The 13,523-nt window shown below is 38.5% G+C and overlaps 1 protein-coding gene across 2 annotated transcripts in view; it reads left to right on the top strand.

The window, feature by feature from the left end:
* The window catches only part of ntrk2b (neurotrophic tyrosine kinase, receptor, type 2b), a 49,879-nt gene extending 38,660 nt beyond the window's left edge, over positions 1 to 11,219 (top strand). For both annotated transcript variants that reach the window (XM_039662364.2, XM_039662365.2), the window contains 2 exons: positions 3,677 to 3,835; positions 4,024 to 11,219. In XM_039662364.2, the coding sequence (XP_039518298.2) occupies positions 3,677 to 3,835; positions 4,024 to 4,209 (345 nt within the window). In that variant the 3' untranslated portion in view covers positions 4,210 to 11,219. The remainder of the gene's footprint in view (positions 1 to 3,676; positions 3,836 to 4,023) is intronic.
* The last annotated feature ends 2,304 nt before the right edge of the window (positions 11,220 to 13,523 follow it).

Genomic DNA, 13,523 nt, shown 5'->3' with positions numbered 1-13,523 from the left:
AATGTGAATGCAAACATGAACACGTGATGCAACAAAATGTGCTAGAGGACTTTTAAAGTTCTAGTTTGGGTTATTATTTCCCAATCCCATCTCTCCCTTTTGTTTCCTGACATTTCTTATTTGTCATTTGAAGGCAAAACACTTTTTAAAAAAAAAATCTGTTCTAATTTGTTGAACACAGATCTGACATAGGGAAAAAATGAACACCTAAAAGCAAAGGACAGTTTGTATATGTCCATAATCGATAAGATTACTTATTTATGACTGAATGATCATATTCCTCTTGAACACTTTTGTTTGTATGATTTGTTATGACTAATAATTATTTAAATGCATGCATCTGAACAGCTGATTAAATACTGTAAATATGAAAGTGCCTCAAAACCCAACAGTTCCCCACAGTGAGTTCTTCCAGAAAAAGCCCAGACCATCTGACACTGAAGGGCTCTCCCAAACCTGCATGCTGCCAACACAGCCGGAAACACTCTGCTGTGTCAGCAGCCATGTGTGTGTGTGTGTGTGTGTGTGTCTGATGAAGGAATATCAGCTTCCTCTACTGTATAACAAGAGGAAAAAACAGGATTTTGTCATTGCATGATTTCCAGGAATCTTGCAATGCAATGTCAAGATAATGAGGCACCTAGTGGACTTATATTAGACATTAGCCACAAACTGCATGTTTCATATCAAGCTTATTCTCTCCTGTTTGCTGTTAATGCCCATATGCTTAACCTGAGGGTGGATGAAGTGTCTCCCGTTTTTCCAAGCACGATTTTCAGTGCCACAATTCCTATTATTCTGCTCTTGAATGAGTGGAAAGTTCATTGTGCTATCTAATGAATTGTTCACTTAAATATGACATTTATCATCACTTAGTCATTCTCGTGCTATTCCAGGTCTTCTGAAGCCACAGCTTTGTAAAAGAGACCCAAAATTGTTGAAAATATTTCCCTTCTGTGTTTGCTCTCCAATCTCATTTACACTTCTGCCACATTGTGATTAGTCAATAGTCATGATACACAAGAACCAATGACATCTGGTACTTGAGAGCTGCAATAGAGGGGAAGCTTAACAATGAATCCTGTCTGTTCTCCGCAAGGCTATTCTATTGCTTCAGAAGACTTGGTATATAGGTATATACGACTTGATTTATAACTAAGGGAACTTAGGTTTAGGTTTAATGGTATTACATAGTTATTACCCAGTTATTGAAATTACATGACTGTTCAAAAGTTTGGGATTAGTACCATAAATGTAATACTTTCTATGAAGACCATGCTTATAATGAATTATAGCTCCATTTATACTTATAAGTAAGTATTATAATGTTATAAATACATTTATAAAGATACGGCCTGCATTGCTAATGTTATTATATTATAGTTAAAATCATTTTTTATTAATTCAGATTTATTTATCTCAAATAAGTGACTCTATTTATATAAATAGCGGTGTTGTGTTCATATGAATACTTATTGTGAGGGATAATACAGTTACTAACCTCTATAAATGCATCTCAGTCTTTAAGTAAAGTGAAAACATAGGATGAAAATTTCCTAAGGCAAATGTTAAGAAATCATGAAGATGTCCTGATTATACATTTTACGTTGTTAACTTGTATATGTAAAAAATGAACAATAATTTCTGTAATAAAATAAAGAAAAGAAAAAAACAGTTGAAAAAAGTAAATATTTTTAATGTTAGATACTAGCAAATGTGTTTTTTTAAAGGATACTTCCAAACTGCTATAACCAATACCATGCATATGGCTGAGGAGATATTGACTTCATGACCTTGAATGCATTCATTAGCCATTCAAGACATAACTGATAACTAATTGTTACAGAAAACAAGTGTCTATGGAACTGTTTTATATTTGATCATTTATAAATTATAAAAAAAAAAAATGTGACTAGCTGTTCTTATAATGCAGTATATGTTTTAATGAGTCTTTATGAATATATTTATAGAATAGTTTCACTTATAAACAAGTACACTCACCTAAAGGATTTTTAGGAACACCTGCTCAATTTCTCATTAATGCAATTATCTAATCAACCAATCAAATGGCAGTTGCTTCAATCTATTTAGGGGTGTGGTCCTTGTCAAGACAATCTCCTGAACTCCAAACTGAATGTCAGAATGGGAAAGTAAGGTGATTTAAGCAATTTTGAGCGTGGCATTGTTGGTGCCAGACGGGCCGATCTGAGTATTTCACAATCTGCTCAGTTACTGGGATTTTCACGCACAACCATTTCTAGGGTTTACAAAGAATGGTGTGAAAAGGGAAAAACATCCAGTATGCGGCAGTAGGCAAAAATGCCTTGTTGATGCTAGAGGTCAGAGAAGAATGGGCCGACTGATTCAAGCTGATAGAAGAGCAACTTTGACTAAAATAACCACTCTTTACAACCGAGGTATGCAGCAAAGCATTTGAGAAGCCACAACACGCACAACCTTGAGGCGAATGGGCTAAAACAGCAGAAGACCCCACCGGGTACCACTCATCTCCACAACAAATAGGAAAAACAGACTACAATTTGCAAGAGCTCACCAAAATTGGACAGTTGAAGACTGGAAAATTGTTGCCTGGTCTGATGAGTCTCGAATTCTGTTGAGACATTCAGATGGTAGAGTCAGAATTTGGCGTAAACAGAATGAGAACATGGATCCATCATGCCCTGTTACCACTGTGCAGGCTGGTGGTGGTGGGTTAATGGTGTGGGGGATGTTTTCTTGGCACACTTTAGACCCCTTAGTGCCAATTGGGCATTGTTTAAATGTCACGGCCTACCTGAGCATTGTTTCTGACCATGTCCATCCCTTTATGGCCACCATGTACCCATCCTCTGTTGGCTACTTCCAGCAGGATAATACACCTAGTCGCAAAGCTCAAATCATTTCAAATTGGTTTCTTGAACATGACATGTACTAAAATGGCCCCCACAGTCACCAGATCTCAACCCTATAGAGCATCTTTGGGATGTGGTGGAACGGGAGCTTCGTGCCCTGGATGTGCATCCCACAAATCTCCATCAACTGCAAGATGATATCCTCTCAATATGGGCCAACATTTCTAAAGAATGCTTTCAGCAGCTTTCAAGGCAGTTCTGATGGCAAAAGGGGGGGTCAAACACAGTATTAGTATGGTGTTCCTAAATTAATAATCCTTTAGGTGAGTGTATATATTACTGATCCCAAACTTTTGAACGGTAGTGTACATGCAGAACAGGACTGTAAAATAAAGTGCTACCAATAGTCCTTTAGTATGCAAATAATAGTGTTTTAAAAAAGAAATGTCTGTTATGATACTGATGACAGAACACTGCAATACAGTACTTTACCTATTTTTTAACAGTGTCATAAAATTATTAGTGTTTTTAAATATTAACATTAATTGTTAATGATGAAAAAGGCCATCTAAATGTCAAAGTAAGCTAAGTTAGCATGCACAATTAAATATCAAATGTCAACCAATTCATTCAAATAAAACATTTCCATTATTGGCAGATAACTAATATTGTACTGATATATTGTTGTGCATCCCTTAAATGTATATAGTTTTCTTTGCTTATTAAAGAGACACTATTATTGAAGTGGTAGGAGATGGATATAACAAGTGCATGTGCTTCTATCACTCACTGAACCCACTGTGAATCTGTATGTCTTCTATCAGGTGGGTGGTCACACCATGCTGCCCATCCGCTGGATGCCCCCAGAGAGCATCATGTACAGGAGATTCACCACAGAGAGTGACGTTTGGAGTCTGGGTGTGGTACTCTGGGAAATCTTTACCTACGGCAAGCAACCCTGGTACCAGCTCTCAAACAACGAGGTAAGACATCATCAGATGTTACATACCTAATCATACATCATTTACAAGCAGGGAGGGAAGTTTGACCGTTCACACACAGCGATTACTTTTGCCTTGTAAAAACTACTGTTTCTAGGCAGACAGATGCACCCATAAAGGAGCCTGCATTCAGTTGTCATTCTGGACCGTGTTTGTGCTGCCTCCCGCAGGTGATCGAGTGCATCACACAGGGACGGGTGTTGCAGAGACCTCGTACTTGCCCCAAAGAGGTGTATGACCTAATGCTGGGCTGCTGGCAGAGGGAGCCCTACATGAGACTCAACATCAAAGAAATCCACAATCTGCTCCAGAGCCTGGCCAAGGCATCGCCTGTTTACCTGGACATCCTGGGCTGATCCGTTTGCCAGTATGGGTGTGTAATTCTTTGTAAGGAAGAGTGTGTGAATGCATGGAATAAAAGGAGTAAGGGATGGAATATAATTTGAGTGATTGAATGTAGATTCATATAGAGAGAGTGTGTGTGTGTGTGTGTTCATAAAATGGCTTGTGCTTCAGCCTTCTCACCACATAGACTAAAGGCCTTAAAGTTGACTGTGTGCATTGCTTTGAGTTTTTCCATGTCTGGACATCTCCATATCTGTATTGCATCATTGTGTTTTCTAAAAACCCCAAATGGTCTACAGACGGAAACATCTGATTGTTGTAAATATGCATCAGAGACAATGCAGACCTTTTGTTTTAGAACCTTTTTGAAAAAGGGAACTCGGTTTGGGAAAGTTTACACTTGTTTTTCTGTCCCAATTTGTTTATCGAGATGGACAAAATTTGGACTTGATGAGGACCCCGCCATTAGCTGATGCACAACCGCTGATGACACCCTGGCAGATGGCAATACTATTCATACCGCAAATTATCGAGTAACAATCATGGAACTGCCATTCATTTTTTTTTGAACACATCTGATATCATTTTAGACTATTCTGTGCCAAGTTTTGATGTCTAACGCTGAGGTTGATGAAAGGCGTTTTTGGACGTCTCAGTGCACCATCTAACTCAGTGCGAACTTTGTAATAGAAGCACAGCGACAAAGACTCCTCCGATTTAGTTTTTTTCTTTTTCTTCGGAAGAGGCTTGAGGTTGGACATAGTGTTTGGAGTGAGCACAGAGGCAAAGTCACCAGCAGTGGCACTGACGTATTTCTCAGACTTTGTTTGGCTCCCTGCCCATATGCGCTAAAGTTCTGATTCAAAGGGCAACTTGTCTCTCGAACTGTGTCAGTCAATGGTAACATCTTTTTTTGTGTTTTTACACCCCAGGGTGCTTACACACTAGAAATGTATCTGGTGGACTGACCATCCGTCCGTGGTATTTCCCTGCCTTCAGCCCAATATACATAGGTTTTGGAGAATAGATGGATGGTAGTTTGAAATCAAGCTGGAAACACAGCCAATTGGATTTCTGAAAGCACAAGTGGACCCGCCTCCCTGATCAAATCAACGAATTCCCAGCGAACTAGTGTGTAGGCGCCCTTCTCATTGTCATGTCGCAATTTGATGGACCTCGCCTTTGCAAAGACTGAAGATTTTTATCTTAACTGTTCCTGGGGAGAACAAACCATACATAGATGTTGTCCAAAATGCAACCAACCTGCCTGAACAGCTGGATTTGATTTGCTCTCTGATTATTCATTATTACGTTTATGTAACAATTGCGAAATAACTGCTAAATAATATGTGTATGTGATAATAGATGTATTGTGGTCCGTTTCAAAGCGATGGGCTTGGTGGGCACTGTGAAGTGAATGTTCTTGTGAGAATGACACAAGTCGTACTGTCCCTGAGGTCACGACAGGAAGGCCCAATGAAGGGACTGTCCCGATTCAACTTGTGTTCCAACCCCACCAAACAAGTTACCAGAGGAGGACTACAAAGGACTAAATGGAAACTTAAATTGGTATTATTAGAGGACATTATACATTGCCTTTGGAAAGTATTTAGAAACTGTCGTTCGTTATGTTGCAGCCAGTCAACGCTCCAAAGAAAATAACAAATGTGTGAAAACTTTGCAAATGTGTTAAAAAGGAAAAACCGAAATGTCACAATGATTTAAGTATTCAGACCCTCAACTCAGTACCCGTCCTAATCACTTTCGGTACGATTACGTCCTAGAGTATTTTCGGATGTGATGTGACAAGCTTTGTGCACCTGGATTTAAGGATTTTTTGCCTTATTTGCTGCGAATTTAAGCTATGTCAGGTTGGATGGGGACTGTTGGTGGACAGAGATTGTCAGGTCTCTCTGGATTCTGGTTCAATTTTCAGCTCTGGTTGCATCACTCGACAACATTCATAGAGTTGTCCTTAAGCAACACTTGCATTGTCTTGGCTGTGTGCTTAGTTTGGAGGTGAACCTTTGGACCAGTCTAAAATCTTGAGAGCTCTGCAGCTTTCCTTCTATATTTACCAGTTTCTCAGTCCCTGCGTCTAAAAAACACCCCCACTGCTTCACTTTTGGGATGGTGACAAGAGGTGCCTGGTTTACTCCACATGTGATGCTAAGAATTGATGTTCATCCGACCAGAGAATCTTGTTTCTCAGGCCCCGTCCACACTACTGCGTTTTCGTTTAAAAACGGTGACCTTTTGCTACGTTTACACCTCCCGTCCAGACTAAAACGGGAAAAACGAAGACCTAAAATGGAGAAGTTTAGAAACGCTGCAACTCCATTTTGCGTTTTGAATCTCCGGAGGGCGTTTTAGCGTAGACAAGACGAAACGGAGGACTTCAGAAACGATGACGCAGAGGCTCACGCTCGGCTCTATGATTGGGTGTTATCAGTCATGACGTATCCTCCCTGATTCGTCAATCACTGTTTACACCGGCACGCGCATGCCCAGTGTTGGTGAATGGTCAAGTGATCCGCGTTTTCAGTCGTTTTAATGTGGACGGAGATCATTTCGAAGCAGATAAAACGCTGGTGTGGACCAAGCGGCAACATTCTAATCTGAAAGATGAAGCCTACCCGGAAGTGCGAAAAACTGCAATACATCTCAAATCCGCTAGAGGCCGGTCCCAAAAGGGAGCAAATATCCATAGACGTCATGTTAAAATATCCGTTTTCACAGCATAAATTCATATGTTTACAGTTTGGTCCCATGGACTTTTATTGTAATCTTTAAAATGTTCCTCGTGCCTGACAACTGTAAGGGGGATGAATTTTTTTTCTAATTCGTTAGTTTAGATCATATTTAGATATAAAATGTATGACAAATAAGGGCGGTTAACTTTGATTGACAGCTGATAACGGGCTGCGCCGTTTGAATTTCACGTCTCGGCCATGATCTGACACAACACATCATACCAACTCTATTCGTTCTGAAACTTTTGTATTTTGTATTTCTCAAGATTTTTCCAGTATGGCGCTGCCCATACATACCCCCCCATAAACAGCCTCAAACCCGTTTTTCAGAGAGTCCATGGGTGACGTCACAGATGCGTTGTCCATATTTTTTACAGTCTATGGTGTGGACGGAGATCGTATTCATTCTCTGTTTATAAAGGGTAACTAAACACCAAAACAACTTTTTTTAGTTAATGATCTGTAAGAATGGAGCTTCATAAATGCTGTTAATAGATTCGAGTACATTTTTTGACAATAAGTATAAAGTATTTTGATTTTCAAATATATGGTGTAAAAACGTCTGAGTGCTGCCCTCTTCAGGTTAAACGGAAAGCTCCTGCTGTAGGGGTACTCTCTGACGTAGGGAACTCTCTGACGCCACTCTGTCACGCCCTTGGTGCGAGCTCACCACGCCCTTGGCAGCCCCTGGTATAAAAGCATCTGGTTCCGTCAAAACTACTGTAGCGAGTCAGGAGTTGGATTTATGAGTATTGAAAACGATCAGGATAGCATATATTAGCATCTAGTTAGCATAGCATTTACAGTATATAGTTATTTAGATTATTTAGATTATTTTTGAAAACGATCAGGATAGAGTATTGTTGCATCTATTTAGCATAGCATTATAAAGATAATTTAGATTATTTTGTGTAGCTAGTAGCATAGTACAGTTAGGATAGCTTCAAGTTAGCATAGATTTATCAGTGTTTAGTACAGTGATCAGGATAGTAACGGAATAGAGGTGGACATGGGCTCCGCACGTAGTGCCAAACACTGCTCCTCCTGCATAGACTCCTCCACCGCAGCGGCGTCTTGATGTGAGTGATCATGGATATATTTTAATCACAATTTATGGTTAGGATAAAGTTAATCCTCTGGGGTCGATAAACGAGCCGGCGCATTTTGCTGGATTTTTTCACATAGCGGCAGAATATCAATATGAATATATGCCCACAGAGCGTGCGCTATTGAGATCAACTCGACGACAAAACTCATCAGATGTCGGTCGCGATGCGGGAGTTAAGACCGCAGTTTGAGCCAGCGGCTCGAATGGATTTGGCCCTGTGTCTACATACAATTCACCCTCATCCACTTCAGGTGAAGGTGAGGTAGAAAAGTCCTAGACTTCAAATGGCCGCTCTCTGTTGCAAAGGCAGCTACTTGCGTCACTCCAGTCTCTCTCTATTTTAGAGTCTGACAGCAGCTGTCACTCACGGGCGGATCTCAGGTGCACGCCCCCTGGCCCCGCTGGGGTCTGCCCATTTTTTCAGCATTTTTCAAATATTGCTAGTGGGTGGAGTCAGGCTCTGACCAGGGGTTTAGTTACCCTTTAAACGAAAACGCAGCAGTGTGGCCTCAGTCTGAGAGCCATTTAGTTTCTGTTTTGTACAAATTCCAAGCATGCTTTCATCGGTCTTGCACTGAGGTCAGTTTTTACCGATATGAATTTTCATCTGTTAGTTAGACCTTAAACAGACAAGTGTGTGCATTTCCAAATTACAGCTAATCAATTAAATTCGCCAGATGTGGACTCCAGTCGAAGTGTAGATATACAGTATCTCGATATGATATATAGAAGATATGAAAGATAGATCGAAGTGTAGAAATGGGATTCTAAATTTCAAATTTCAAGTCAACTTAATAATTTCAAGTATCTAGGCAAAGAGTCTGAATACTTATGTCAATGTGATATTTTAGTTGTTTTTTTTTTTAATACATTTTTGAGGCCCAGTAAGAGTTAAGCCCACTACACCAAACTGCCATCAAAGAATTACGATAGCTAAATGTTTTGCCACCTCGCATCTGCCAAACGCTTATGGTTCTGTTTTTGCATGAGAGGAAATAACTGTCTATTCCAGCAGATGGCAGTAGTCTAAATTCAACATTCGTGCTTGCTTTTAAAAAAAATATAAATTAGGTTGATCAGTTGGGCTTCACTTTCTCCATTCTTGAAGCTCTGTGCTATCACACACTTCACACAGCCCATGTGACAGTTCGGTTATGTGGTATGGAGTGTAGATTGAGGTGAAAACACTTAAGCATTTAGGTTAATTTATTTCACTTTTAGGGTAAACATTAAGCACTGTGAATTTTCACAGGAGAAATCCAGTCACTTCAATAGGAATTGTGTGAGCTCTACTGTGTGAGCTGTACTTTATAAATCATTACACTATTGAAAATAGTTTTTTTTTTTTTTTGTCCACAAGATTGTGACTGCACCTTAAAAAATAAGGAATCTAAATACTTTCTGAATGCACTAAGTATTTCCAAAGTGGAGTTTCTTTAAGCAAGCGTCACTATTACTGTTGTTCAGACTTAGTGACTAACTTTAATATTACACAAAGTATACATTCGATTCAGTTGTATCTGTAAAACCAAGCCGGTCAAAATGAAATCTTGTCTAGTTCTTTAACCTGACTATCATTACTGTTGTCTAATTCCAGGGCTACAGTCCTCCTCTTGTCCTCCTTTCTTTCTTTTTTTTCCAGTTCAGATTACTGGGGCTCCTCGTGGTCCCCAGCAACAGATTTTGCACCGACTGACTGATTCTTCAAGGTGTGAAGAACTGGAGATGTGTTGCTTTGAAAGCGTCTGTATATATGCAATTAGACTGTAAATATACATGAGCAGGATCAATCATTGTTTGTACACTGATGTCAAATTCTTTCCAAACGGTTTATTGGCAGGACCTACTTTTAACAGCCGACCTCACTAGTCGTCGAACAGTGTCCAATCGAGTCAAGTGTCGGTCGTTACGGTCATGATCTTTTGAGCAGTGACTTATGACCTCTTAGAGCTTTGCACTTTCTTTATAGATGTACTGCTCATATTTTTGTAGTTTTCACCCTACAATTGTAAGCACTGCAAAAAAACGAACAAAAAAACTAAAAAAATGCACTGAAAGAGGTTATTTACATTGAAGGGGATTATTTGCTAATGTTACCGATGTTGGAGAAATGTATTCGGTCAGTTACGCTGAACAATGTTTCTTCTGTTGCAGCAGACTGACTTTACATGAAGACTTTATTAAACAAACATGGCATTTTCTCCATTTTTTTTGCTATACAGATTTCTGTCTGTTCTAATAGCCAGCCTGTACTTTATAATCCATTCTGTACAGTTCTACTAGATGTCTATATAAATAGTATGTTCTCTCTATATATTCTGTTTTAAACAGGCATCACGTCAAATGTGTGACATTATAAAGAGAAGAGAAAAAAAAAAAATCTAATGGGCCTCTGGCAATATGTGAGTGTACAGTTTATTTTTCGTAACAGTGTATTTCTTTTTCCTGTGGTTGTTCATAATGAAAATATGATTATTTTTTTTTATATCTGTAATTAATCAAGTAGCCTTTCCCCCTGTGTAGTAAACAATTTGACGTTACCAACACTTACTGCGCCCTTTTTCTTTTGTTTGTTTAACTGAGGATTGATTCACATCCAGAGGAAAAGAGCCAAGAGAACTGCCATCCTTGTTTCATTTCTGAAAAGCTTTTAACATTGTATATGAAAGAAGAACTGTGATTGAGCACTGGAACACTGTTTATGCATTATTTATCTTTTACACAAGCTTTTTTTGGGGGGGGTGAATCCCACTAAAACTGTCATGAAATGTCCTGGTCACCCCAAAATCAAAAGAATACATGTAAACAAAACACTCTTTTTAGAACATTTACACTTTTTTTCCTTTGATTTTGGGATGGAATATATTCTGGACATTTCTTTGTGAAATGCACTTGTTTAGGCAACGGGACTAAGACATTTATGTTCCACTTTTCTTTTATTGGTTTAGATGGATCACTGGTGAGTGAGTGAGTGTGTGAGAGAGTGTGTGTGTGTGTGTGTGTGTGTGTGTGTGTGTGTGCGCTCCCGGAAGACTCAATCTCTCATGGCTTTAGGTGTCAGTACTCTATGCTTGTGCATCCTGTGAGAAGCTTCTCTGCAGTCAGTGGAAATGTTCCTTGTAATACTGTGCATTAAATAAAAGTGGTATGTCTTACAACATTGTTTATATGTTGCAAATTATATTCATACTTTTAAAGGTGCACAAAGTAAAAAAAAAAAAGTCATATCAGTTGCCTAATAAAAGATTTTATTTTGCATACAGGTGGTTTCCTCTCACAGTTTAGTATTAATATCCATACCACTGTTCAGGATCAACCAGCTATACATAAAAATGATTTTGTGCACCTTTAAAAACCTATTCCACATATATACATATATGTAATAAACACACGCACACAGAACAAGTTTGGGGGCAGTAAAACTTCTTAAACTTTTTTGATATTCTCACCAAGAATATCGCTGTGTTTATTTTATTTGGTCAAAAATACAGTAAAAAACTAATATTGTAATTTATAATTTGCATTAAAGGAGCTGTATGTAAGAAATGTATTTCAAATAATCATATGGCCCTGATACTGTATGTCACATTAAGAAATCATGTTCATTTTCAAATTCTTATATCACTGACAACAGTAGTCCGGCCAGGATATTGTCATTTAAAAAGTGAAGTTGCAGGGCCCTCCATAGCTCACCTTGGGGTTCTAAGCATGCGTCAAAACTGCCGCCATCTTGGAACCGGGGTCTTGTCATAGGAAGTGGCTATAGTTAACGCTGCTATCTCTGCCTTTACTTCGAATTCATTGATGGTGGTGGACTTTTGTGCAGCGTATGATGTTCACGGATGAAATCTGAACTAGGAAGAGTGTTTAAAAAAAAAAAATTCTTTCTGGAATCAATGATAAATACATGTCTGACCATTGGAACAAACCAAAAAAACAAGAAAAATCACATTTATGATGATTTAAGGTGATTTTTTTCCCCGTTAGACCTGTCTACTACATTGACGCTGATGCATTAAAGTGGAGGGGCTCCCCTGTTTCAAGATGGCGGCTCTATTGACGCATTCGTTCCAATGAACTGCCGTAGCCAAGGTGAGGTCTAGTGTATGTCTATGGCAGCCCTCAACTGGGGCCCGTTCTTCGTACGTTGCTTAAAACATCCGAGATCAAATGAGACATTTAAGATGATATCATCACTCCTGCCGGTTATGATTAGTATCGCTGGATTGAGTGATCTGAGATAACTGCGCGTTCTCGAATCTCGCGTTGGTTTAAAAGGGGATATGTATCGATAGCAGAAACAGTGATCAGCAACGCTGCTATTGGCTGTTCATCATGGCCAAAGAACACACCCATTTTCTCTCAAAAGCAGAGAAGGTTATGCCGAATTTCAGTCATTAATTAAAACGCCAGGGAACACCTCAAAGTGTGCAAAAGCCAGGAGAGAGTGCTGGTAAAAGTAGAAGACAAATTAAATGCGTTTGTGGTGGCCATGTTATACGTTTTAATAACTTATTATTATTATTTTATTTCGTCACTGCACTATAATAAACATGGTGAAAGTGAAGTACAAAAATATTCTACTTAATGGTAATTTTTACTAGGCCCTTATAGGCCTATTAGTCTCTTATAAAAAGGCACTGTTAAACAAATGATTGAAAAAACAAAAACAAACAAACAAACAAAAACAAAAAAGGGACCAGTAGCAGCAACACCTTCATTACTGGGAAATGAGATTTAAATTATCTTTGTACACTGTGAAATTATTTGTTGCTGCATTAAATTAAGTAGGCCTATAATCCAAATTGGCTGTTTTCATTTCAACTGTTAAATCTTGAGTAATGCTAAATTGCTTTGTCTTGTGAAAGTAATAACTGATAAACTTATGTTAATGTAAAAATATTTTGCCATGAGTTATTCATCACATTGCACTGGAGAGTGAAGAAACCTTCTCAGATGACTTTACTTTAAGTTAATTGATGGCTTTAATTGATTTCTACTTGTGCCTATATTATTTTTGACAGGAGTCCACATGTACGGAAATGCCTACAGAAGAGTCTGCACACAGCAGTGATACAGGGGTGGGCAGTGTGGAGACAACTTTTCCTTTTTATTTGTTGCAAGAGGCATGTGTGCCACAAACGACACAGGGTGAAATTTGTTTCCTATGAGTCTTCAACAGAAAATAGAGCATTTTGAAAAAACAAAAATCAGGGTGAGAAATAACTTGACTAAGAAAAAAATTGCACTAGAAATAGAGTTGCTTCAAAATAAAATAAATACACTATTTCACTGACCTTGCATAATATCTCTTTTAAAAAGATGACTGAATAACTGTCTTTTCTTTACAAAGAACTATTGAAATAAAACTCTAAGCAAATAGAGTTTAGCAAATGTGTCTTGTCTTTTATTTTAGGCTTAATTAAACTTTTTTTTTTCTTTTTCTGATGTTGGCAATGTTGTG

Source organism: Pimephales promelas, chromosome 4, assembly GCF_988280905.1.
Source record: "Pimephales promelas chromosome 4, fPimPro1.hap1.1, whole genome shotgun sequence".
Lineage (NCBI taxonomy): Eukaryota > Metazoa > Chordata > Actinopteri > Cypriniformes > Leuciscidae > Pimephales > Pimephales promelas.
The sequence above is the reverse complement of the archived record's forward strand: the minus strand, read 5'-3'. Positions and strand labels throughout refer to the sequence as shown.